Genomic DNA, 24,785 nt, shown 5'->3' with positions numbered 1-24,785 from the left:
GGCAAGCTAAGGAGAAGTCAGCTAAACACCAGATTAACGTCATGACGGATCTCACCTTATCACAGTTGCCCCTATGCCAGACGCATTCCTAATATTTATTGCCGGAACCTTAAGGAGAGTTAGTCAAGGCCAGACCGAGGACAGACGGCAGCCGGCTTCCTAATAGTACAGTAACAGATGTTACTAGGATACAAACGCACATGAGTAACACACTAAGAGCAGGGATTGCTATTAACGCAAGACCAGGCCGGGTTAGACACAAAGACACGGCCGAGGAATAACTGACCTTCTCATCCGCGATGTAGGGATAAGTAACAGGAGGACCATTTTTAGCATGTTTCAGGGTCAAATTCGGGTCAGCTCCGGGGGTTCTCCGCCGGCGTCATCGTCGCCACCATTCTCTTCCTCCTCCTCCTCTTCGCTTTCGGGAGGGGGGGCCGGACCTATGGTGCAGCCGCGCCGTTGTCGGGCCCCAGACGGGGAAACGGGTGGAGGCGGCACGGGGGGGTTACCTTCTGGCTGGCACCAGTGCGGGTTTAGCGCTTATTCGGGCCGGTGGGAGCGTCGCCATTGGCATTAGTCACAGGTCGCTTCTGGAGGCTTGGTTAAGCATAAACTAGGGCCAGGGATAGGGAGGATACATAGGTATTATATTGATATAATAATTCATGTAACAATATACTACATTACCTTAGAAAAAAAAAACAATACACTCTTATTATAATAATGTTATAATGATATAATTAAGATAGCTTATTAATTATTTTATGAAAAACAAAGGTTAATATCAAAATTAATAATTACCTAATATATTATATAACTATTTAGGTCCAAACATCAAGAAGAAAGCTACTTATTTATACCAGGGAATCATAGCACTAAGTGGGTACTATAATTCTGTTTCATCATTATGTCATATCCCACTGAGATTTAATTATAGGGTTCTCCACTTGTTAATCTTACGAGGTCATATAGCATACCTAGTACCTATCAGTAGATAGCTAGCATATGCCTAAGTCGTGTTTGGCCAAAACGGAATGGGACTTGCTGAAACTGTTACAGAGGATATAAGTTGACAAAGGGAAAAATCCTGCATTAGACAGAGACTTCTCCCGGTATATATGAAGTGTGCACAGTCTGAGCTTCCACGAAAAAAAAAACCTCCACAGTCATGGTCAACGACGACCCTCGAAGTCTGAAGACCGGAGTAAGAGAGGCCTGCGACCGCTGCCATAGTCTCAAGTCACGATGCATAAAGCCGCGTAACTCGAACGTTTGCTCTAGGTGCAACAGGTTGCAGCTTAGCTGTATACACAGTCCACCATTGCGGCTCGGCCGGCCGAGCGGCAAAAGTCAAAGGAGTCACACCAGTAACACCAACTCAGGCGAAGCCGAAGTCCAAGGCTGTGCGGGTGTAGAGGGGGGAATGTCGAACGAGCCCTCGCAGCATCCATTGTCAACAACAGTAAACTCTCCGAATTCTAGGAGTGCACAGCAGCCAGACCAACAGCGAGACGCTCAACCGGACTCTGACGATGGACAACAAGAGCAACAGCAACCCAATACTCTTGCGGCGGGACACGATAGTTTAGACTTTTCAACTGCACCATTGATGTTGATACCACCGTCCACAATCCCCGCACTACCATACAACGATACCATCGCCATGCAATGGCAGGCTACTATTGGCGACATAGGGGTCGATACGCCGTCGTCATCAGACGCTGGGCGAACGAGTCTTGTGGGCATGGAAAGCTATCCATTGCAGCCCAGCTTGGACAGCCATTGGATGGACGAACATTCAACCGACGCATTCAACCTTACACTTGACCATCAAGTGCCACAAAAAATAAATTTGCCTGCGCCGCCCTCTGCGCCGCACGGACGGGACGCCTTGGCACGTCTTCTGGATCTTCGGCGAGATCTCGAAACTCTACATAACCCCCCGTCCGACACCAGTTCGCGGCCAGATGTGGGAAGAAACAATGGTCCTGGTATTCACTGTTCTCTTTCTGCAACCATTGAAAAGGTCTTTAGTTCAACTGAGGTATTGGTTGACATTATAAGCGCTCTCGATCGGCGCAGCCAGGTTGGTACTCCACCTTCTCATCTTGACTGGCAGCCGGATAGCTCGTCCACGCCACCTGTCAACGTGGACCATTCCACTATGCTGTTAATTTTGAGCTGTTATATGCGACTGTTGGATATTTATGAGTCTTTAGCAGACGATCTGCGTGCAAATAACCACCACCTGCCGACTCCCCCCGGCGCCCCGCCCGCGCTCAACGTTCCCGTATTCGCTATGGGCGGCTTCAAGTTGGCAACCACGTCAAGTACAAACGTCGTGATGATTATACACGCCATACTGGAGATGGTAGCTCTTCTACAAATGGGTATACACGTCTACGTCTTGGCGGCGGGCCGCGACGGTGGCAGGGACAGTCAAGCAGGCAGACGAAGTGATTCTCGCGAGTTCCCCAAATACCAGAACCACTCCACAGTACCAAGTACCGAAACATTTCTAAAGGACATGCTCTCCAGCCTCAGCATGCGAGAGCAGACGCTAGTTAGAAACCTGTCTAGTCTAAAACAAGTGTCTAGACAGAGGGTTTTTGATCGTTTATCCGATAATTTATTTAGAGCCGCTGAATATAGAAAATAGAAGAAAAAGGTTTTATGCACTGCTCTGTGTTCATACTACATTAAACCATTTTTCAGGGGCCATCTACCAGGTATCTATCCTAGACTACTAAATATCTTTTTTAAGCTATGTTATAGACTAGCTTCTGACCTGAAATCTTTTTATCCTTAAGCAATTGAAGGCCATCTAGAACAGCAGGTAGGCCCCCGTCCATAACTTTCAGAGGATGAGTTTTTACCTTGCCCTGATCAACTAGTTCTTGTACAGTGGTGAACCACGTTTTGGCAAATTCTCGCATTTCGGAGCTTGCCTCCCTTTCCATTGGGGGTGGCCACGCAATCTGCTTACCATGCAGTGCAGGACCTAAAACCCAGTCTACCTTTACAGTTCTGGCTCTGGACGTGAGGTACTTAGGCGGTGGTTCCAACGTCGTCAACTTGCCGCCAGTCCGACCTACGCACTTGTGGCAGAACTCCATCGTGTCGGGCTCCGAAACGCAGTCAATAATGTATTTGAGAGCGTCCTTCGTGAACTTCTTGATGTCTTCAATGCAAGTTTCTGATCGGTAGTCAAAACAATGAGCAGCTCCATATGATCGAACCAGATCAAAATTCGACGGGGAGCAGGTTGTAATTGGCGTTAGGCCAGACCTATACGCAGTCAGCAGGTGAATATATAATACTCAACTTAAATCCATTGGCATCATGTTCCTACAGTTTGAGAAGTTGAAGGGCAATAGTACCACTTGCTGTACTGCCACCATATACCAAAACTGTCTTCGGGGTGGCCGCAGGCTTGGTAGGATATCCTGGGACACCAAGGTTATGAAAGAGAGCCAAACCCATAGTCCCAATTCCAGTGCCCAAGGACGCAGCCTCCTCCATAGACATGTGGTCTGGTACCTTGATGACAGCGACGTCAGATGCGCCTACGTACTCTGCATACGCTCCCACATTAGGAGAAAGCTTGTGAAGGCCCTATGAACATAAGAAAAATATCTTCCATGTTAGCGCGCAGGCCTATCCTCCCACATTTGGATATGCCAAAAACATTGGATAAGGGCTTACCTGAACCGCACCACAGACCCGATCTCCAATGGCAATTGGAGATGCAGTCCATACTTTCGATCCAATAGCCTCAACTATGCCAGCAAAATCATGTCCAGCTAACGCTCTGGGTGTAACAAGATTAGGAGCGGACATTTTCGCATCCACAGGGTTGACGGCGACGGCAGAGTTCCGTACAAGTACCATGTCGTCTTCCAGCGCAGGAATAGCGGCATCTTCCACGAATTCAAGGCCGCCTCCATCGACGCCAATGATGCCCTTCTGGTGTAAGGGAGCTGGAACCGTCATTATGACAAGACTAGTGCGCTGTACTATATATTTGGCTGGCGACAATCGAATGGGTCGTCGCAATTATACTAGCTATTTTCATTGGGAGGATGACTTCAAGTCAATGGCAACCTCGATCTGTTCAAATATTATGTAATTAAGCTTTATGACAGCCATGATCAGATGCAGATTCAAATGTCCTGGAGAAACAAAATTCACCGGAGCCGGCGCTTTATGGCCGCTGATCATCAGGGTGCACCCTTGGCGCGAAGGCTGCGGGTCAACGGCGGCGGCGACATTCTTCACCAGAGACAGGAGCAGAAGCCTTACCGTTGTTTCGGCGGTGCCTATTCGGCAAAAGCGGATGACACCGGTAGAAGGGCAGCACGGAAGGTTGTGCAACGGACCCGACTTAATGAATATATGGACAAATTCATATGTGTGTGCAAGGATGGCGGATTTGTAAACGTTCTTCTGTAAGGCAGTGTGGTTTCCCTAGATATTACTCAAGCTCTACAACCCCAATTCGTTTTCTATTTGCCCATTTTCAACACGCAGGCCGGTTTGCGCAGTATAACTTTAAACATGACTCAAACCATTCAGCAAGAAGAGCCAATTGCCATTGTTGGCATTGGTTGCCGGTTCCCCGGTGCAGCCAGCACTCCTTCGAAGCTCTGGAAAGTATTGCAAGAGACACCAAACTTAGCAAAGGTCATCCCCCAAGAACGATTCAATCTCGATAGATTTTACCATCCCGTCGGAACTCACCACGGCACAAGTAATGTAAAGGAAACTTATTTCTTAGATGAAGACATCAAGCGGTTCGATGCCGGATTCTTCAATATTCCCCCACCAGGTAACTATACAGCTCTCCACCAAAAAACATTTACCAAGTCCTTCATCGCTAACTCGAATTTGCTTAACAGAGGCTGGCGCCATGGACCCCCAACATCGGCTGTTGATGGAGACGGTGTATGAGGCCATGGAGACAGCAGGAACAACCATTGAGCAATTACAAGGGTCGAACACATCTGTCCACGTCGGTGTAATGTGTAGCGATTACTACATCCTCTCTGCACAGGACTTGGACAGTGTGTCGACATATAACTCAACAGGAATTGCAAACAGCAATGCCTCTGCCCGCCTGTCGTACTTCTTCGACTGGCATGGCCCTTGCATGACAATTGACACGGCCTGTTCTTCTAGTCTGGTAGCCGTTCATCAGGCTGTCCAGACTCTGCGAGCGGGTACCTCTCGCGTAGCAATTGCTGCCGGTACTAACCTGCTCCTGTGCCCGCTCGGGTATATCTCAGAAAGTTTGTTGGGGATGCTTTCACCAGATGGCCGGTGCCAAATGTGGGATGAGAAGGCAAATGGCTATGCTCGTGGCGAAGGTGTCGCTTGTCTGATGCTGAAGAAACTAAGTGATGCAATTGCAGACGGTGATCAGATTGACTGTGTCATCAGAGAGACTGGTGTGAATCAGGATGGCAAAACAAAAGGCATCACAATGCCCAGTGCTGTATCTCAAGCAGCTCTTATCAAGGATACTTATGAAAGAGCTGGTCTCAACCCCCAAAATAAGGAAGATCGTTGCCAGTATTTTGAAGCGCACGGAACTGGTACCCCTGCAGGAGATCCACAAGAGGCTGAGGCCCTTCGTGAGTAGCCAATTTTCTACTCATCACTGCGCTGATCTGTGACACTAACGAGTTGCGTGCTAGACACTGCATTTTTCAATAACGATCAAAGAGATGCTGGCGATATTCTTTATGTTGGATCTGTGAAAACTGTGGTCGGTCACACCGAAGGCACTGCGGGCTTGGCTGGCATCATCAAAGCCTACCTGTCTATAAAACATGGAGTTATTCCTCCCAACCTCCACTTCGACAAACTCAGCTCGTCAGTGGAGCCATTTTATCGAAACCTGCAGGTAGTCACATCCAACATGCCATGGCCGAAATTGTCCCCTGGCGAAGTTCGAAGAGCGAGTGTGAATAGTTTCGGCTTTGGCGGGACAAATGCCCACGCCATCCTAGAAAGCCACCACCAGCCGATGGATGAAACCACTCCGACGCATATTGCTGCTTCTACGAAATTGGAAAGTAGCGCTCCGCATTTGCCCTTTGTATTCTCGGCCGCGTCAGAGCCCTCGCTCAAGGCCTTGGTTGACTCATACTGCAGGTATCTTGAGGATAACAGCAGTGTTGATCTTCGGAGACTATCGTACACCCTCAATTGCAGACGATCAGCGTTTGCTTACAGACTAGCTTTCTCAGCAGCAACACAAGAGGAGCTATGCAAGAAACTCAAAGAGTGTGTTGGTGAAGAGGCCAGCCTGTCTATTATACGATGTACCGTATCCAAACCATCCCTCTTCGGAATTTTTACCGGCCAAGGTGCGCAGTGGCCAAGAATGGGAGCAGCGCTACTACAATGCTCTCAGAGGGCAAAGAGCATAATCAAGGAACTCGATGCTTCGCTTGCAGCGCTACCAGAGTTGGACCGCCCGAACTGGACACTCCACGACGAGCTTTTGGCAGATGCTTCTGTGTCTCGCGTCGGTGAAGCCACAATTGCGCAGCCTCTTGTGTGCGCTATACAGATATTACTGGTCACCTTGCTTCAGGACGCAGGCGTCCAGTTTCAAGCAGTCCTTGGCCACAGCTCTGGCGAGATTGCTGCGGCATTTGCTGCTGGTTTCATCGGCAGCGCGGATGCTATTCGTATTGCTTACTACAGAGGTCTTCATTCCAAACTAGCCCAAAGCCCCAACGGCCAGAAAGGAGGAATGGTCGCCACAGGATTATCTTACGAAGAGGCGATAGAGCTTTGCGAGCACGAGGACTTCATCGGACGCATCACCGTGGCTGCTGCCAACTCTGCTAACAGCGTGACTATTTCTGGTGATTTGGATGCCCTTGAAGAGTTACAGCTGGTACTAGAGGATGAAGAGACGTTTTGCCGAAGCTTACGGGTTGACAAAGCCTACCATTCCCCCCACATGAATCCGGCATCCGAACCGTTCCTTCAAAGCGTCAATGCTTGCTCTGTGAAAATCAAAACCCCCCCAGAAGGGGCCCCAACTTGGTACTCCAGTGTCTATGGAGGGAAGACTGTTGAAGCAAGTGACGCCCTAAATGCGTCATATTGGAATCAGAATTTATTGAGCCCGGTACTCTTCCACCAGGCCCTGGTGACTGCTCTTCAGGCCGGCCATACTTTCAACGCCGCCGTTGAGGTAGGTCCCCACCCCGCCCTCAAAGGTCCTGCGACGGATGTCATCAAAGACACACTAAGCAAGGACTTATACTACACTGGCACTTTGGCTCGTGGAAAGAATGACATGGAATCCTTCACCAATGCTTTGGGCTATATCTGGACCACCTCGGGTCCCTCTGCGATTGACTTTTCCAGCCATCAGCAGGCGTTGTACCAGGACTTGAGTCCAATCCCAATCCTGCAGGATCTCCCCACATACCCTTGGAACCATGATCGTGTGCTCTGGACGGAGTCCAGAGGTACTAAGCTATGGCGCCAACAGGAGGGGAAATTTCATGACATTCTTGGAACTCGCATAGCCGATGGCACAGAGGAAGAGTGGCGCTGGAAAAACCTCTTACACCCAAAGGAGCTCCCATGGGTGTTGGATCATGCCTTGCAAGGACAGACGGTATTTCCGGGAACGGGCTATCTCTGTCTCGCCTTGGAGGCTGCTGTTCAAGTCGCAGGAAAAGCCCCCATTCAACTTCTTGAGTTAACAGACTTGAGCATCCGTAAAGCAATTGCCATTGATGATAATGTCGGCACTGAGACGCTTGTTTCAATGACCAAAATTGTCCGGACAGAAGATGAAATCACAATGGCATTTGCCTGCTTTTCCACTCTCAGCAAGGAAGCCGCTGGCCTTGCATTGAATGCCATCGGTAATGTTCGTGTGCAACTTGGCCAGGCGATTCCCGATATACTCTCGCCGCGATCTCCACCTATGCATGGTATGCGACCTGTGTCAGCGGACCACTTCTATAGCGAAGTCGCCAAACTTGGATACAACTATGGACCAACTTTCCGCGGCATCTGCAGCCTAGAGCGCAGGTTGGGAGCTTCAAGAGGTGATATCATCGGCCCAGCTAATGATGAGACTGGAACAACGCTACTCTTCCACCCAGGTATGCTGGATGCAGCCCTTCAGGGTATGCTGGTTGGTTTTAGCTCTCCAGGAGACGGTCGCCTTTGGTCCCTGCATGCCCCATCTCGCATAAAGCGAGTAACACTAGTTCCGAGTTTGTGCGGAGCAAATATGACAAAGAAAGTTTCATTCGACTGCGCCGTTACCGACGTCGAGTTCAATGAATTGACTGGTGATGTAGAGGTTTTCCAGGATGATACCGGCTACAAGTCCATATCAGTGGAGGGCGTTGCTTTCATTCCCTTTACCGCTGCTACGGCCATAAATGATCGCCATCTTTTTGCACACAATGTATATGCCATTGAGAGTCCTGATGGAGCAGTTGCGCTGGGGCCTCGACGTGCGACAGGGAATGAAATACAAAAGGGCCATGATTGCGAGAGGGTAGCATTTTACTACTTGCGAACTTTGCACGAGGGGTTTTCCGAGGCAGAACGAACTTCATCCGACTTACCACGCCACCATCGGGCTCTGCTCGACTACGCTGCGTACATATACAACATTGTTCAACGAGACGAGCATGCCTACGTGAAGAGAGACTGGGTCAATGACAGCTATGAACAGATCCAATATATTATTCAAAGGTAAGCGCTTGTCGGGTCAAGTTGTGGCTGCTTCATGTGTACCATAATTTATACTAACAACTTAAAGTTACGATGCCACTGATCCGGACTTCCAGCTTACGGCTGCCTCTGGAGAGAACCTCGCTGCAGTGGTTCGAGGAGAAACCACGATATTGGAGCACTTGACCAAAGACAATAAGCTGAACAATTACTATCAGCATGCTCTGGGGTTTCACGAGCTAAACGACCTCATTGCGGCGGTTGCGAAGCAGATATCCCACAGATATCCCAACATGAATATTTGTGAGATTGGTGCTGGAACTGGTGGATCGTCAAGGCGCATTCTCGCCGAGTTGGGCCATGCTTACTCGTCATATACCTATACCGACATATCAAGCGGCTTCTTTACGAAGGCCCAAGAAGACTTTGCGGATTACCAGCAGCGAATGATCTACAAGACACTGGATATCACCTCTGATATTGTCGAACAAGGATTTGAAGAAGGCGCTTATGATATGGTGGTAGCTGCCAACGTACTCCATGCTACCCCAGATCTGGTGGTCACACTGTCTAATGCCCGCAAGCTCTTGAAACCAGGAGGCTATTTGGTTATGATGGAGTTTATTGACGAGAGTGTCATGCGTCTGGGTGTCATCATTGGTGGGCTCCCGGGCTGGTGGATTGGGGCTGACACGGGCCGCAAACATTCGCCTTGTATTTCACTGTCCCAGTGGCACCAAACCTTGCTGCAGTCAGGATTCTCCGGTGTCGATACATCCACGCCTGTGTACGACCCGGTCGTCACGCCCGCATCCATCATTGTCTCCCAGGCCATCGATGAAAACGTGTCTCTACTGCGGGCACCCCTTACGTCTTCCCCTGGCACTGGTATCCCGAAGAACGCGGATCTTATTGTCCTGGGTGGTGCTAGAGAGTATACGAGCAAGATTGTGCAGGACATCACTGACATAGCGAAGCACCATTACCGCAGCATTGTATGCTGTTCAACCTGGGATGAGTTGGACGTCTCCAAAAGCCCAGCAAGCCCTACTGTACTGAGCTTACAGGACCTGGACGGTCCTTTTTGGAGGAACATTACATCCGAACAGTTTGAAAAGCTCAAGCATATTTTCTTGTCGGCTGCAAATATTATGTGGGTTATTTGGGGGGCCGATCGCGATAACGGTGATGGCGCCATGACCCTTGGCTTTTTCCGCTCATTGATCTATGAGCTGCCACAGGCCACACTTCAAGTTGTGGACGTCGATGAGCCTCAGCAGGCATCAGGCCGCTGGCTGGCAGAGAGATTGCTGCGCATTGAGGTCATCTCGCACTTGAAGAAGACCAGGTCCTTTGACAGAAACATGTTCAGCAGCGAACCAGAACTCAGGTTGCGAGACGACAAGGTCTTAATCCCGCGCTGTGTTCCTCAAATCGATCAAAATCACCGATATGACTCCCTGAAGCGTGTCATCCACAAGGAGGTAGACTTGAAGGACTCGATTGCCACTCTGCATTGGATTGGATCGCAATACATTCTCAGAGAAGAGGAGAGATCAACTCTACTGCCCGTGCCAAACCATAGACGCGTACAGATTGACTCATCACTTCTCTCGTCCATCACCACACCTGCCGGTCGCCTATTTTTCAGTTTGGGCATTGATATGGACACAGGAAAGCGAGTGGTATCCGCCTCCAGTAGCAATGCCTCGGCCATTTCCGTGCCTCAGCAGTGGTCTATTGAGGTAAACATCAGCAGGAGCATTGATGCCCAATACTTGTCTTTCCTTTCTGGGTACCTTCTGAGCCAGTACCTATCATCGAAGCTACCGGTTGGAGGTACGGCCGTCGTGCATGAATCTGATCCGGGCCTGGCTTCTATGATGTCCCGACATTTGGGAATTAAGGGTTGTAACGTTATTTTCACCACCGCTGATACAGATGTTAGCAGGAGGAACTGGCTGGCAATGCATCCTCGAATTCCTGAGCGTGACCTGAAGCGACTGTTGCCAAAGGATTGCGACCTGTTCCTCGACCTTTCTGCTACGACCGCCTCTTCCAAGGGCTCGTCATTCTTGGCTCAAAGAATCTCTGAGCTGTTACCCTCCCTCTGCGAAAGGCAGAACGCATCCATTGTCATTGCTCGTGAGTCTACACAGCTTTCTGGATCCCACGATGATTCCATCAATAGTTTGTTGAAAACTGTCAACACATTCGCGGAGACACAGCTTAACGGTGTTCCGGATGGAATGCCTCTCCGCATGATTCCAGTGAGCCAGATTCTTGGCGATGACATCAACATGGACGAGCTGAGGGGCATTGTGCAATGGTCGAGGGAGAGCAGTGTACCCACCAGGGTTGAACCTATCTCGCTGAGGAATGATCTTTTTGTTGCTGACAAGACTTACTGGCTTATTGGTCTGGCTGGCGACCTGGGTCGTTCAATCTGTGACTTCATGATAACCCATGGGGCTCGTCACATTGTACTTTCTAGTCGTAACCCAGTTGTTGATGAGGAATGGGTACAACATCATGCTTCGCGTAACGCTACCGTCGTTTTCAAGAGAGCAGATATCACCAAGAAGGAGGACCTTGTTGCCGTATTGGACGAGATCAATGCAACTCTGCCGCCAGTGTTTGGTGTCGCCAACGGTACACTTGTTTTGAAGGACCGAGGACTAGTCAATATGGACCTCGAGACTTTCCATGCGAATACGAAGTGCAAGGTGGAGGGCACGGAGTACCTAGACTCACTGTTTCCCGAAAACACGCTGGACTGGTTCATTGCATTTTCTTCCATTGCTGCGACAGTGGGTAACATGGGGCAGATGGCTTACACTGCTGCCAACATGTTCATGAAAGCTGCCATCGCGCAGCGCCGCCAGCGCGGCGTCGCTGGCTCTGTTATAGACATTTCGCAAGTATTCGGAGTTGGCTATGTCGAACGAGAGCTTAAGCAACAGGCTAATAGTGAACGCGAGCAAGCCATGAAGCTTATGGGACGCTCCGGAACACTAGTCATGTCGGAGCCCGACTTACATCAGCTCTTCGCCGAGGCCATCATTTCGGGTCGCGCAAGTTCAAGTCATGATCCGGAGATTATTTCCGGACTCCGCATTATGGGACATGCTGAGTCTAAGGATGCTCTGTGGTCAGGTAATCCTCGCTTTGGACATCTCATCCGGGAGGTGGGCACTGCCAAACTACCCAGCACCGCTAAGACAGCCTCAATCCCGGTCAAAACACAGCTCGAGGGTGCGAAGGATGTACATGAGAAGTCTGCCATCCTCCGCGCCGCTTTCAAGTCGAAGCTCAAGGCTGCTCTGCAGGTGAGCGCGGACACGCTAGACGAAACCACTCCTCTCATTGATATGGGTGTTGATTCACTGGTTGCCGTCGAGGTGCGTACATGGTTTGCACGGGAAGTCGGTGCAGATGTTGCTGTCCTCAAGATCCTCGGAGGCCCATCGATCCAAGAATTAGTTGACGACGTTATGTCCAAGATTGTCGCAACTATGGAGACTAAGGAGCCAAGCAGCGACGAGGCCGTTTCATCTGAATCGGATAGGGACGGTAAGACATCCAGCCCAGCCACGACGCCAAGTGATGCTGAGCCCAGCGTTACGAGTAAGGAATAAAAGAAAAACTTACTTATTGACTTGCTCTTTAAGTATCTCCTTAACTAGGGCCTTGTGGCTATATGGCTTATAGCTTAAGGGGTATAACTAGTATTGGCATTTTTTTAATATTCTATATAGAAAAGAAATATAGTTGGGATATAGAAGTTTTTAATGGATTCTAGTATAATTTATTACTCTATTAGTAATAGAAATTTTCAAGGGATTCTAATACAATCTATTGCTCCCTAAGTAATAGGCTTATAATAAACTATTAAAAGCTATCTATATTATCTTATAGCAGAGATATTCCCAGTTATAAACTATATTCCATTGTAAGACTTTGTATTACTAAGAACATAGTAACTCTGGAAGCTGCTTGAAGTAAATTGGCTGAGTAAAGTTAGGCACCACCTGCATACTACCAGGCATCACAATATTCTTAGGCCGCTTCAGATTATTTGGTCCATTCTCACCTTCGCCGTTAGCACCAAGTGCTACATCATATCTCCTAAGGAACTCAATCATTATGCACTTGGCCTCTGCAGAAGCAAAGAATCGACCTGGACAGGACATAGCGCCGTGACCAAAGTTCAGATTGTCATTACCCGTCTGTGTAAACTGGTGTGCATTTTCCTGCCCAGGCAAGTCGCGCATATCGGAGGACCTGAATGGGTAGAATTTGTCCAGTGGCGGTTGACTCGGGTCATAGTCGAGTGGAGTTTTCAGATTTGGAGGGGGCTGCACATATGGTGCAAATGGATGCATGAATCCAATAGACACGTTCCCTGGTAATGTCTGGCCATTACTGAGCTTGATGCCCTCCTTGGCGACAACACGACGACCCCATCCAACTAGAAAGAATGCCCAAGTTAACAAGTTGGTACAAATTTGGGGAGATCTGGTGATGCTCACTCAAGTTCCCTGGGTTCATTCGCTGACTCTCTCGAAAAAGACTATCCATTTTGCGAAACTTTGGTAGACTAGCCTTCCGTAGCACTTGGCCGGGTTCGGCTCCGAGGACCTCTTCGATTTCCTCCCGAAGCGGCGCAATGAACTGGGGATTGGCTGCCAGATCGAGAACGACATTTGCGATCGTGATCGACGTTGCGTGGATAGATCCGAAACCTGACGAGTTAGCAATGCAAGACAGAAGAATCTCCAACTGAGACGCCCAGGATTTTGAAGCTCACACACCAGCAAATAATTGCTCATGCACCAACTGATTGAAGTCGTCACCGGTCTGCTGGATCTTCATCTGCTTGAGCATCCAGTGAATGAGATTATACTGGCTATTGGCAGTCTTTTTTCGGTCGCCTGTGTCTCGATTAGAGGCTAGCAAGGCATCGTAATGTGGACGCAAGATTTTGGCAGCGCGTCGCTGGAGCGCATTGAGTGCCTTCATTTCCGACGTAAAAGGAACTACAAGAGGGCGGAGGAGCGAGGGGATCTGCTGGATGCGTCGAATGTTCTGTATCATAGCCATTGTATAACCTAGGGAAATGTCGATCCACTCCTGGTTCCTGGACAACGGGAGACCAACAAACATTCGTCCGTTCACCAGGGCACTTAGTTGCAAGAGTTTGCCATAGATGGGCATCTGTGTCCACTCTGGAATTATGGCAAATTCTCGCTCCAAGGCGTAGACGGACTCTTCTTGGAGCTGTGGTAGGACCTGGCCGATGTTGTTGGTCAAATCGGTTCGAATGGCCTGGATTCCAATGGGGTGATCTGTGCCCAGAGTTGTGTATCGTCCATGCATCTTGTCGTACACCTCTCTGCGCAGTGATAGGACCTCCTGCGGCAGATCCTTGAGCTCCTGTAAGAAAGCGTTCGGCAGAATAATTTTGGGACTTTCCGTGGCGAGAATAAAAGGCTCATCGCAGTACTATTTCATGGCGGAGTGAGTATTGAACGTCTTGAACAGCATGTAAAGGGTCCCGAGGCTAAAGGAAGCCATACCTTTGTTGTCCCCTTCGTGAGGGCTGCAATGCTGTCGCCATTCTCCACAGTGATGAAGGGCATATTCAAGGATTTCAATTTTTTTTCCAGCGACTCGGATTTTACAAAACTCAAAAAAAGGATATAGGCCAACAGCAGAGTCACGCCGCTGGCCACCAGGGTTGGCGCCTTGCCGAATGTCAGTTCCTTGTCCATTGTATGATAATGTAACAGCGTAGTTCAACGAATGCACCCGCGTGAAACTAAACTACCACAAAGTAGAAGGCTGGTATCTAGGTAATTAATTAATTATTTTTTCCAACTGTTCACTAACGAAAAGCTGGCCGTACTGTTCAAGGCCCAGCGTATGAGAGAAAAAAGCGCCGGCAGCGAAATGTCGCCGGCGCAACCAAACCTGAATTACCTGCACAAGTTGCGCTTCAATATCCACCTCAAGTCCCATTCTGTATCCTATTCTATTCAATTAATTCTTTTACGTGAGCGCCAACCAGAACAACATCTGGATATGTCGGGTCAAAAGAAACTTCCTCGAATCCTCTGCTTACACGGTGCCGGGTCTAGCGCGGCCATATACCGCGTGCAAGGCCGCAAAATCTTTTCTGGGCTACGCAATGACTTCCAATTTGAATTCGTCGAGTCTCCATTTCGGTCGTCCTCTGGCCCTGGCATGGAACTGTTTGCAGACTCTCCACCATTCTATCGATGGCAATGTGACATGGGGGCATCGCTCTCTTTCGACATCACAGCCGATGAAGTACGAGCTGAGAGACAGAAGGTGACGGATCTGCTTGAAGGGGCTCTTTTGAAAAAGGCGGATGGGAAACAGCCCTTTGTGGGTATCATGGCATTCTCACAGGGAGCGCGCGTCGCGACAGGGCTCTTGCTGCACCTCGCGAGGATGCGTCGACAGGGCTGTGACAAGTACTACAATATACGATTTGCCATCATTAGCAACGCAACCTATCCTCCTTTATTTCTGGACGATGAGATGCCCGAGACTGCCGAAGTTCTCACGATTCCAACGCTGCATCTCCACGGATCTAACGACCCATGGAGACCCGAGTCAGAGGAGATGCTGGCCAAATTCTTCGACCATGAGAGTGCGAAAACGATATTATTTGAAGGCAAGCACCAGCTCCCATTGTTGCAAGCTGACGTGGACAAAGTCTTGGTTGGAATACGTGGATTAGCTGGCGCATCGTCGCCTCCGTGAGCGCGAATCCTTCGAATGTATGTATTATACTTGTACCACAGAATAACTGATGATAAAAACATTATTATGTACTTCTTGTAGTGACGAAGGATGCCGTTCAATGCTGTAAATTGCTGCATGGATGAGGCTGAGAGCACGGGCCAATGTTATCGTTACGTACGACACGAAGAAAAAGCACCGCTGGGTCTTAATCACTTGTGGTGTAAAACTAAATTAAGAGATACATAATTGAGAATAGAGTCTTCTATTTATTCGTGTGACTGCTACATTGACATGAATTTATATGGCAGTTACAGGCTAGCTTGGTGGTGTTAATTGCTTGCATGGTTTGCTTCGTAAAAATATATACATTCTATTGTGTTGGCTAAAATAGGTCCCTTTTATGTATGCCATGGTGTTAACCTCCGCTCACGCTCACTACCTCTTCAGGCAACAGAAAACTTAAAACTCGAAAATGTTGTCATCAACCGATCTGGTCCATAGAGAATATGCTTATCGCGCTGCCACTCCGGGTGATGCAATGCATCCGGCCAATCCATCATCTCCATCGAAATGGCAGCATTCTTTTGCACTTTACTTCCGCCTTGCGCCGCTTTCAGCGTCAAGTTTGTCGCTATAAATTATCAGCATTTATCAAATCACGAAATTTATTTTGCTTGCGTTTAGATGCCTGCGTACCTTTGCTATTATCCCATGTAACGAGGCGAACAGCTTCTTGATCAGTGTACATGTCGACAGTAATGCCCGACTTGGCTGATGAGAGCGAAGCTACTGGATTACTACCAACTTCCCATGGCTGGTGTCGGTTTACGAGGAAAAGATCATCGTAGGACCCTTTGCGCGCTAGCCCGCCTGCCAGGAGTTTTGGTGAAGACCAGAAATCGAACTCACTGCCAGGCTTATTTCCTTTCAAGTCTCCAGTCGGAATCTGATTTTCATCTTCTTCTAGTCGGAAACCCGAGAATGGTAGATGCAATCGATGTTCCTCAACCGTTTCTGACCCTTTACGAAATCCATCCAGATTCCAATATGTCCTGTGACTTAGGTTGATTGGTACGGGGTCACGAGTCCTAGTAGGTGTAACGCCGTAGGATATTCTCCATTCGTAAGGGTAGACTGAATGGGTCAAGCTGGAACCAGAGTTACCCGGAAACCCGTTGTTGCCGCGGTCAAAGACCACGAAAGTAAGACTATTTTCATTGTGCGAGGCAACATCGAAAGTTACACGTTCCCAGCCATTGACTCCACCGTTGTAAGTAGTGCTTCCATTGTTGCCATTCGGTGATGTGTGATACTCTTTCCCGTTGATGGAAAAGCTAGCATTGCTGATATGACCAGCAACCCGTCCTAAAAAGCAAAATGGCAGTCAGTACGTATAACGCTTCCACTGAAAATGACGTGAACGTACCAATGGTCCCACCGAGCTGGCCAATGTAATTTACGTAGTCTTTTGGGTTATCTAGCCCCAGTATCAAGTCGATTTCGTTGCCGTTCGTATCATTCATGAACAAATTCGTCGGCGCTCCGCCATTTGCATTGGTAAACACGAGCCTTATACCCTCCGCCTGGATGCTCCATTTGCCATCAGGACCCGTCGGCCATAACGCTGTATAGCCAGCAAATGGACTGCCGCCGTACCAAAGGGATTTCAGGGTAGCTGTCAAGCTTGCCAATAGAACCGTTGCTTTGACCATTTCGTCGTAATGAACCTCGATTGTGCGGTGCTGTGCCGCTTATTCAAACTTGGGTGAAAGCATTGCGCAGGAAACTATGAATGGATTAGAGACGCTACTTTTCTGGTGGCAGGGGGGTGGCAGGGGAGTATCGGCGACTTTTGTCCAAAAGCGCCGTTTCTGTAAAGCCGTGTAGTCAATGGGAATTCCCTATTGGCCACTATCTTATCCTTGTTTATGGTACTCCTTCCTTCATTCAGAAGGAGGGTGGTTTCTTTGGGAACTGCAGACGAGTGAACTCGAAATTCAGCCCAGCTCCATCCATCTTCCAATTTGCATCTTGGTGCTGCCCCAGGCTCTGAGAACTTCTTTGTTTGTCTGGGTGAAGTAATGCGAAGCCAGGCTCGTTGAGGAATTTGGACGCATTTAAACCATGCCCGGCATATACAATCGGTTTTTAACTATTGCTTACTTTCCATGTTTTTCTCTTTGGACTAGGTGACATTTGCACATATATGATGTATATCGTTGATATATCGCTAATACGAATGAAGCTGATTCTCCTTGCAAATTACATGGGCCCATTCTTTATGAGTAGCTACAATCATCTTCTTGTACTAAGATGTTTCGTCGATAGCCGTGCAGCACCTTTGAACCTTGGGTGTAGATATTCCAGCTAGACAGTCTAATCAAACGAAGTATGCAATGCTAATGCTAAACCAGGCCGAATAATCTTGATCCAACTAGCCGTTCCTTGATATCCCGTACCCAAATCTAAGCATCGCTAGGTGCATATTGCCAAAGTAGGCCATACCACTCCTCACAGCTATTGTGTTCAGTCAAGCAGCCGAACAATGGGGCCCAGATAAGTGTCATAATCTTCGGGCTGCGTCTCGTCGCCACCCCACCTCAACACGCTAAAAAACCACCGGTAGTCACCAGAGCCAAGTGTAACATTTGCACCGCTGTCGGTTGTCACCGTGAGATTTTTGCCTTGGATATAGACACTGCTCGATGGTTGCCAGAGCCCTTTAGTTATCCAGATACTACCGTAGCTTGGCTTGCCAAATAGAGTCGAGCTAGGCTCATTAGTAGAAGGAAGGTATGTATAATTGGCAGGGACAGTGAAGTTGGCAGCATTGACGCGTGCTGTAAGGGTGGTGTTTGCTGGAACAATATCGGCCCTCAAGAGCGTGGTCCATCCCTGGTTGGATAGGCTAAAGGCATATGAGGCAGACCATTGTACAGCAGAAAAGCCATCATTATAATTGCTGTTACCACTTTTGTCTGGGAATGAGAGCCAAGGAAGACCCGGAGAAGTGGCTGTGGCTGCCAGGAAAAATATGTAGTCCATATTGTACGGCGAGTAAGCCGGACCAACGTATGGGATGCTGAGATTTGCCCCCTCACCTGGGACTATATCAATATAGCCCGAGAAGAGGGGCAACCGGGCTATGCTGACGGCGAGATTTGGAGGAGACAGACGCAGAGCTATCTCTTTTGTCTCACCGGGCCTTAGCTTGAAGGTAGGCTCCGCAAACTGTACTGACCCGAAACTGGGAAGTTGGTTCACCTCGGGATAGCCGACTCTCTCATACACATATCCTGCTGGACGATGGCCGAGCTTATATCTTTGGGTGGTTTTCCCACTATTTTGGACGGTGAAGTTAACTAAACCAAACGAAGTGCGGTTGTTGTCTGTAACAGCCAGCTGCCCAAGAGACACATGTGTTGCTGATGTGATGGCATCGTAAACATTGACTAGGCCAGCTCCCTGTTGAGCAGTGGTTGCTAACATGCTTGTGTTCCATATCCAAGCAGTTGGCCTAGCCGTGGTTTGCAAAGAAATCAAGATCTCGTCGACTGATAGATGAGGAAACTGGGCTTTGACTAGCGCATAACAGCCGGCGATGTACGGTGTTGCCATAGACGTTCCAGAAATAATGCCGTAGCTACCAATACTCTCTGGGAATGTGGAAAGAATATGGCCACCAGGAGCCACAATCTGAGGCTTGAGCTCAAATGTACGCCTGAGCGGTCCCCAGTTGCTATATCCATCCACCATTCCGCCAATGCTCATCGGAGGATTGATATAAGTCGAGTCATTAAAGAGTAACTTGTACTTCTTATATCCTCCAGCCTTGACGTAGTTGCTGTAAAATACATCGGAATCGGGTTCGATCACGGTAAATGGTTTGGTACTTCCGTTATTAAATCGGTAAGGCAAAATACCTTCGTAGTCTTTGTAAAAAGGATTTGTGCTGCTGTTATAAAAGCCGAATAAGTAAGGTGGGCTTGTGGTGCCGCAGCACACGACATCTGTCAGCGGACAGCTGCCGGAAACACTAAGAGCGATGATGGTAGTGCTGAGGTCCCCTGATGTCTGAATCTCATCAAATATTGAATCCCAATCGAACGACCCACATGAGCTACCCGTGAGGAAGTAGACGTCAAGTCCAGCGGGAGGAGCCGAAATGGGATACACTGATGAATAATGGATCTCTGCACCGAATTCATCTGTCGCTGTGTAGATGAGTGGGAAGTTCGAGTTGGCAACTGCGCCAACTGAAATAATGCTTGTTAATTCACTGGGGAGCGTCTCATGATAGAGGTTGTCCGCGTTCTGTGACTGAGATGCGTCATTTCCCATGGCGACAACAATAGCAATGCCAGAGTCTTTGATTTGTTGTGCTGCACTTGCTACGGGGTCATACGTTGGTAGTGACCCAACCATGCCCTCAGGAAGAGACAAAGACATGCTGATAACATCAACGCCATCATCCATAGCTTTGAGCATCGCCGCCAAAACAAGGTCACTCGATCCGCCTGGTCGCGCCCCTCCCGCACCAGTGCAGCCGAAAATGCGATAGGCATACAAAGATGCATCAGGAGCTACGCCAGATATAGGGAAGCCGTTGGGAAGTTGCAATGCGTCCATGCCCAAGATTCCTAATGCCTTTTGTCAGATCATTGCCTGTTCGACGCGGTTCTGATATGTTCTGGTTTACGAACCTGCTACATGCGTCGCATGATCTGATTGGGGACAATCAGAGTACGGGTCGCCGCTTTCAATCAAGACTCCTGCATCTGAAATAAAAGAGTAGCCCCCAGCAACCTTTTTTCCAGGACCGAAACCTCCACCGAGAGCTGGGTGTTTATAATAAATGCCGGTATCAACAAAGCCAATTTTAACGCCCTTTCCCTTAAAGCCCGCAGCATGAGCTTTGTCAACACCGCCCATTCGGAGGGTGAATCCCAAGTCTTCGGAACTATCTCCCCGTCGTGTAAGCGATGAGAAATCTCCTCGCCTCGCGAGTGATGAGAGGTCGTCTGGAGAAGCTATCGAATTACTTTTAACTGGTGGTAACTCATATTGGACAATATTGGCAACGCCGATAACGCCAGGAATCGCCGAGAAGCTCGACTTTACCGCCTCCAAATCACTCCCATCAAATATGTCGACGGATAATCCAGTAAAAATTCCACTAGTGTTGAAAGTGCGGCGGACGGTATAGTTGATACCACGAGCATTCTCGGTGAACGCGTCAAGAGTCGTTGTCTTCTCATCCAACTCGATGATGAAGGCTCCTCCTGCTCTTCCTTGGGCTCCCGCCACCAAGACAGCCGCCAGAGGAAGTAAAAGTGATTGTAGGAGGAGCATGGTCAAAACTCACAGCCAAGGCTAAGAACTAAGAGGATGCTTGCTTAGCCAGTGAATTGTGGTTAGCATGCGAGTCTTAAACTTCTGTGCTCTAATGGTTGTCTATATATACGTTTTATACCCTCAACTTTTCCCCTTCATGGCTGCAAATATCTCATGGGCAAATATACGTTGCGGACAACATCAATATGCCTACGGTATTTTTTCCCTGCTGGTACTTTCAACAGGCCCTTGGCCTGTTCTAACCAATTTAAGTGTGGACACTCAGATGGATGGACCATTCTGGCAGCTGGGAAAGTTCTGGGCGCCACAGACCAGGTCGAGAACATAAAATGAAGAAGTGCCTGGCTTGAGTTGCTGTAATAGGAATGGTAAAATCCAAATATTTAGAAGAACTGGAAGGATGAGTCCAAAAATGGGAGGATACAACATCCCTCAGGCCTTTATGGAGTTTGCCAAGGCGCGATCTTGGGAGCGTGACATGGATATGACCAGGGTTAGATCCCAGCCAAATCCCGAAGTTTGCGATAAGTACTAATCAAAATGATAAGACCCTACGGAATAATTAGATGGAGATACGAAAGTGACCACACAATCACAGAAGATAGGTGAAAGAGGGGGGTTCTAAGAGGAATTTTAATAAATCTACCCTGTAAATACGAGAGTTTGCGTCAAAAGTTCAGGACTTATGCATCAAGGAGGGGCTGGAATCCATAGATATCAGAAGCAAAAGAGGGGATATTGATTTGAGGCGAAACCAAGCAATTGTTTGTCGCAGCGGCAAGGCCTATGGTATATCCGGATATACATTTCAAGACGATTTCGGACGTCTCGATGCTGAATATACGACACCTTTCGGAGTTGAGTTTTCCTTCAAAAACCTCCTTATTTTGCCTTGGGCAAACGGGTTTTATCTCATACTGTACCGTGGCGTCGTCTGTTTTCCGGAAATCTTCGAAATAGATTAACTGAAAATCTCCGCCAATATCCATCACACTGCTACCTTGTCTGAGCATCCCTTGCTATTTCTTCTTCCCAGACAGTAGAAAAGACGCAGAATGACAAGGATTCTAAGCGGCGCATCCAAGCTACAGCCTGTCACCATAGCCCACCATTCTGACGTCAGGGCATGGCATACGGAGGATATCTCGGCTCAACAGCCGGTAGTTATTGGTGCGATAGACGAAGACAAATCGAAAGGGGCAGGTGCTGGAGTTTTCGCTTTACAACGGCATGCTTGTTGCATTGTTAGCTTTGCTTGAGCACAGCTAGTTCGCCCAGTGTAGCCTTTCCTGGTGCATGGTGGAGTGACGGTCGACGTTTTCGGTACTAGCTTTGACCAATGCGCGTAGAGAGAGAGTAGCACCAGAGAGCGCTTTGTTTGCGTGCCTGTGGCCTGTGGATTACCTGCATTGTGATAGATTATCAATCAGTAGCGTTAATATTGGATGAGGGGGAGAGTCTTTGTCACTGCTTGCAGTAGAAAGAGAATATTGGAAAGGATGAAGTTATGCCGGTTGACATCAAGATATTGCTTTAAGATGGTAGTTTACCATAAATTTTAATACCACTATAGATAATGTATGTACACTCCAAGCTCCATATAACAGTTGGAGCCCAGTTAAATGATATATAGCACGATAAATCTGTGGCAACCAGGATAAGGAGTTCAACATCGAGTCCTTGCCAGATAATGATGTAGCGCTTTCTGATATGATATACCAATACCTAGGGCGACATAGACAGTACTATATCTAGAAATTCAAGAAGACTCATCCGCTTGGAGGTTTCTGATGGTATCGTGATAATGGAGAAGAAATTTGTGAAGGTTGGTGCTGCGATAGGCTGGTTCCTTGAATTTGGTGCCGTGAGAATTAAGCAGAGACCTGACATGTGCATCACACTCAGTATAGCTTCATTGTCAATGTTTAAAAGAAATCTTTGGCCAGTCCGGCTAGGCTGCTACCTTACCTGGGTGGGCTGTACAGTACTTGATGGCTTACACTCATTTAGAATTGCAAAGCATATATTGCTCAACGGCGGTCTTATGTATTTATTTCTTCTACTGTTACGCAGAATACTCGTAAAGAGTTCTTGGGCATTTCTTACGAGCAGGGATCGGCGATATCTAACGTCTAGTCTTCCTGACGCAGATAAGCGCTAGCTGGCCCCCAGCTCTATGGCGCCGGCTTGGACAATTGGGTCTATGTAATGCTAAATCCGCTCTCTCAAGATGCCCGACGGAATGCATGTTGGGATGACTAGGGTCCTTTATGTAAAGGTACAATGCTATGCAGACTGAAGTTGTCACTTCACTTTTGCCATAGCGGTCTATTTCAACAATGCACGATTTCCAACTTCTTGGAGCGGTATGAGGCTCGGATCTCCGGTTTGACCCACATGTGAATACTACTGAGCGTAGCAATCCGCCGTTGGTTTACTGCAGGTACCGGAATGGATTATAAACTACAAACTGCTTAGGGTACTACGTTTTATTTTGGGATTACCTCTGGCGATTCTTGGTCCCAAGCACTAAATAGAAAGTTCCGTACGGGGTGGACAATGTACGGAGTACACCAATAGTAAATCGACAAATAGTACAGTGTAATGTTTACAACATTCTCCAGCTTTTGAGTCATATCACATCTGTATGACAGCAAAGAATGCATTGGATGATCCAGGTTTCGCAAGAAATAGACATAAACTATAACCTTGTAGTTTTATAATCAAGCTAGAGACTTGCTCCTCTTCACAAACTCCAGAGCGTATTCCAGCACTTCTTCCCACCCTTTCTCGTTGACAATGCCATGCTAAGACATCGGTCGTTAGCAAAATTGGTACAGATGAAAATGATAATTGGAAACTGATACAGGTGCTTTAATCACGAAGATATAGTTTCGCGATATGGGTATCTCGTTTTAGTCAAAGTGAAATACATTTTCTTACCGAGCGGCCTTCGAATTCTTTATACTCAACAAATCCACTTCCCTTCTGATATGCCTTGAGCTCTTTTTGCACAGTTTGTGGTGGCACAACATGATCTTGAGAGCCTGAAATAAGGAGTAATGGCGCGCGGCCATATTTGTTAAAGTCCACGTGCAATACTCCCTTTGGATGCACGATACCACCAATGGCACCTTGCCAGAGTACATGGGCAATGCTAGGAATGGAGTACCGGTCATACAAAGCTTTGCTCTCTTCTTCGGACACCGTATTCCCAAAACAATAGCGAAACTCGGATTCTGAGATTTTGACGGTGCTTTCGTAGTCAAAGGGATTAGATAGCACTGGCAGAGTGGCCCTCACAGTGCTGAGAGGCAGTGCAAAGACACCGGCTGGGTTAGCTGGACAGATGGCGATGCCGACAGACCCAAGGCCGCGGGAGAGAAGTATCTGAACAAATAGCCCGCCAAAGCTATGGCCGATGATTATAGGAGGTTCCGACAGACGTGTGATAATATCTGTGTAATGAGCGCAGATTTCATCGATACTCTTGTTAGCCATCGGCTTTGGGTCATCACGGACTTGTTGTGGTGTCCGGTCGCCGACACCTGGCCAACCTGGGGCAAGAATTGTGTAACCTTTGCTTTTGAGATGATCGATCCAGTATTCCCAGGAAAGCGGGGTCATCCAAAGACCGTGGATTAGCACAATGGTGCCGTTTGAGACATGGTCGCTGGCCATTCTGCGGATATAATGATCTGGAGTCCAATATGTACAGTAAGTGAAGTGACTTTTGCTGATAATACTGCTGTACAAACTATGGAAGTGTGAAAGTCATGGGTGAAGGTTGAGTATGTATATCACCTATGAACTGAGTGGGGAAGCTTACAGTTGGCATATCACTTTGACTCATTTCAATCTTGTGTAATAATCTGTCTTCGAACATCTTAGGTAGAAAACACGCCAATTTGAAAAATGTCGCTTAACAA

General features: G+C 48.1%; 8 protein-coding genes across 8 annotated transcripts; 3 read left to right on the top strand and 5 right to left on the bottom strand.

Moving 5' to 3' along the window:
• Window positions 1-1,248: 1,248 nt before the first annotated feature.
• Window positions 1,249-2,753, top strand: Triagg1_7698 (uncharacterized protein; the record flags this gene model as incomplete). Its single annotated transcript, XM_062902463.1, has 3 exons — window positions 1,249-1,262; window positions 1,318-2,582; window positions 2,719-2,753. 3 exons carry the CDS (start codon window positions 1,249-1,251, stop codon window positions 2,751-2,753), a joined length of 1,314 nt encoding a protein of 437 aa, XP_062753284.1.
• Window positions 2,754-2,762: 9 nt separating this feature from the next.
• Window positions 2,763-3,996, bottom strand: Triagg1_7697 (uncharacterized protein; the record flags this gene model as incomplete). The annotated part of the gene is made up of 3 exons (XM_062902460.1): window positions 2,763-3,291; window positions 3,356-3,618; window positions 3,709-3,996. The coding sequence occupies 3 exons, from the start codon at window positions 3,994-3,996 to the stop codon at window positions 2,763-2,765; spliced, it is 1,080 nt and encodes a 359-aa protein (XP_062753283.1).
• Window positions 3,997-4,209: 213 nt separating this feature from the next.
• On the top strand, window positions 4,210-12,365 carry Triagg1_7696 (uncharacterized protein; the record flags this gene model as incomplete). The annotated part of the gene is made up of 5 exons (XM_062902459.1): window positions 4,210-4,414; window positions 4,475-4,831; window positions 4,902-5,636; window positions 5,700-8,748; window positions 8,816-12,365. The coding sequence occupies 5 exons, from the start codon at window positions 4,210-4,212 to the stop codon at window positions 12,363-12,365; spliced, it is 7,896 nt and encodes a 2,631-aa protein (XP_062753282.1).
• A 330-nt stretch (window positions 12,366-12,695) lies between these two features.
• Window positions 12,696-14,501, bottom strand: Triagg1_7695 (uncharacterized protein; the record flags this gene model as incomplete). Its single annotated transcript, XM_062902458.1, has 4 exons — window positions 12,696-13,198; window positions 13,260-13,472; window positions 13,542-14,232; window positions 14,307-14,501. 4 exons carry the CDS (start codon window positions 14,499-14,501, stop codon window positions 12,696-12,698), a joined length of 1,602 nt encoding a protein of 533 aa, XP_062753281.1.
• A 310-nt stretch (window positions 14,502-14,811) lies between these two features.
• Window positions 14,812-15,519, top strand: Triagg1_7694 (uncharacterized protein; the record flags this gene model as incomplete). The annotated part of the gene is made up of 1 exon (XM_062902457.1): window positions 14,812-15,519. The coding sequence occupies one exon, from the start codon at window positions 14,812-14,814 to the stop codon at window positions 15,517-15,519; it is 708 nt and encodes a 235-aa protein (XP_062753280.1).
• Window positions 15,520-15,944: 425 nt separating this feature from the next.
• Triagg1_7693 (uncharacterized protein) lies at window positions 15,945-17,213 on the bottom strand (the record flags this gene model as incomplete). Its single annotated transcript, XM_062902456.1, has 3 exons — window positions 15,945-16,132; window positions 16,198-16,866; window positions 16,928-17,213. 3 exons carry the CDS (start codon window positions 17,211-17,213, stop codon window positions 15,945-15,947), a joined length of 1,143 nt encoding a protein of 380 aa, XP_062753279.1.
• Window positions 17,214-18,027: 814 nt separating this feature from the next.
• Window positions 18,028-20,853, bottom strand: Triagg1_7692 (uncharacterized protein; the record flags this gene model as incomplete). The annotated part of the gene is made up of 2 exons (XM_062902455.1): window positions 18,028-20,141; window positions 20,205-20,853. 2 exons carry the CDS (start codon window positions 20,851-20,853, stop codon window positions 18,028-18,030), a joined length of 2,763 nt encoding a protein of 920 aa, XP_062753278.1.
• Window positions 20,854-23,579: 2,726 nt separating this feature from the next.
• On the bottom strand, window positions 23,580-24,537 carry Triagg1_7691 (uncharacterized protein; the record flags this gene model as incomplete). Its single annotated transcript, XM_062902454.1, has 2 exons — window positions 23,580-23,663; window positions 23,800-24,537. The coding sequence occupies 2 exons, from the start codon at window positions 24,535-24,537 to the stop codon at window positions 23,580-23,582; spliced, it is 822 nt and encodes a 273-aa protein (XP_062753277.1).
• Between the last annotated feature and the right edge of the window lie 248 nt (window positions 24,538-24,785).

The sequence above is a fragment of the Trichoderma aggressivum genome, assembly GCF_033847375.1.
Source record: "Trichoderma aggressivum f. europaeum strain CBS 100526 chromosome Unknown scaffold_035, whole genome shotgun sequence".
NCBI lineage: Eukaryota > Fungi > Ascomycota > Sordariomycetes > Hypocreales > Hypocreaceae > Trichoderma > Trichoderma aggressivum.
Note: the sequence above shows the minus strand (reverse complement) of the source record. Positions and strands in the feature narration are given on the sequence as shown.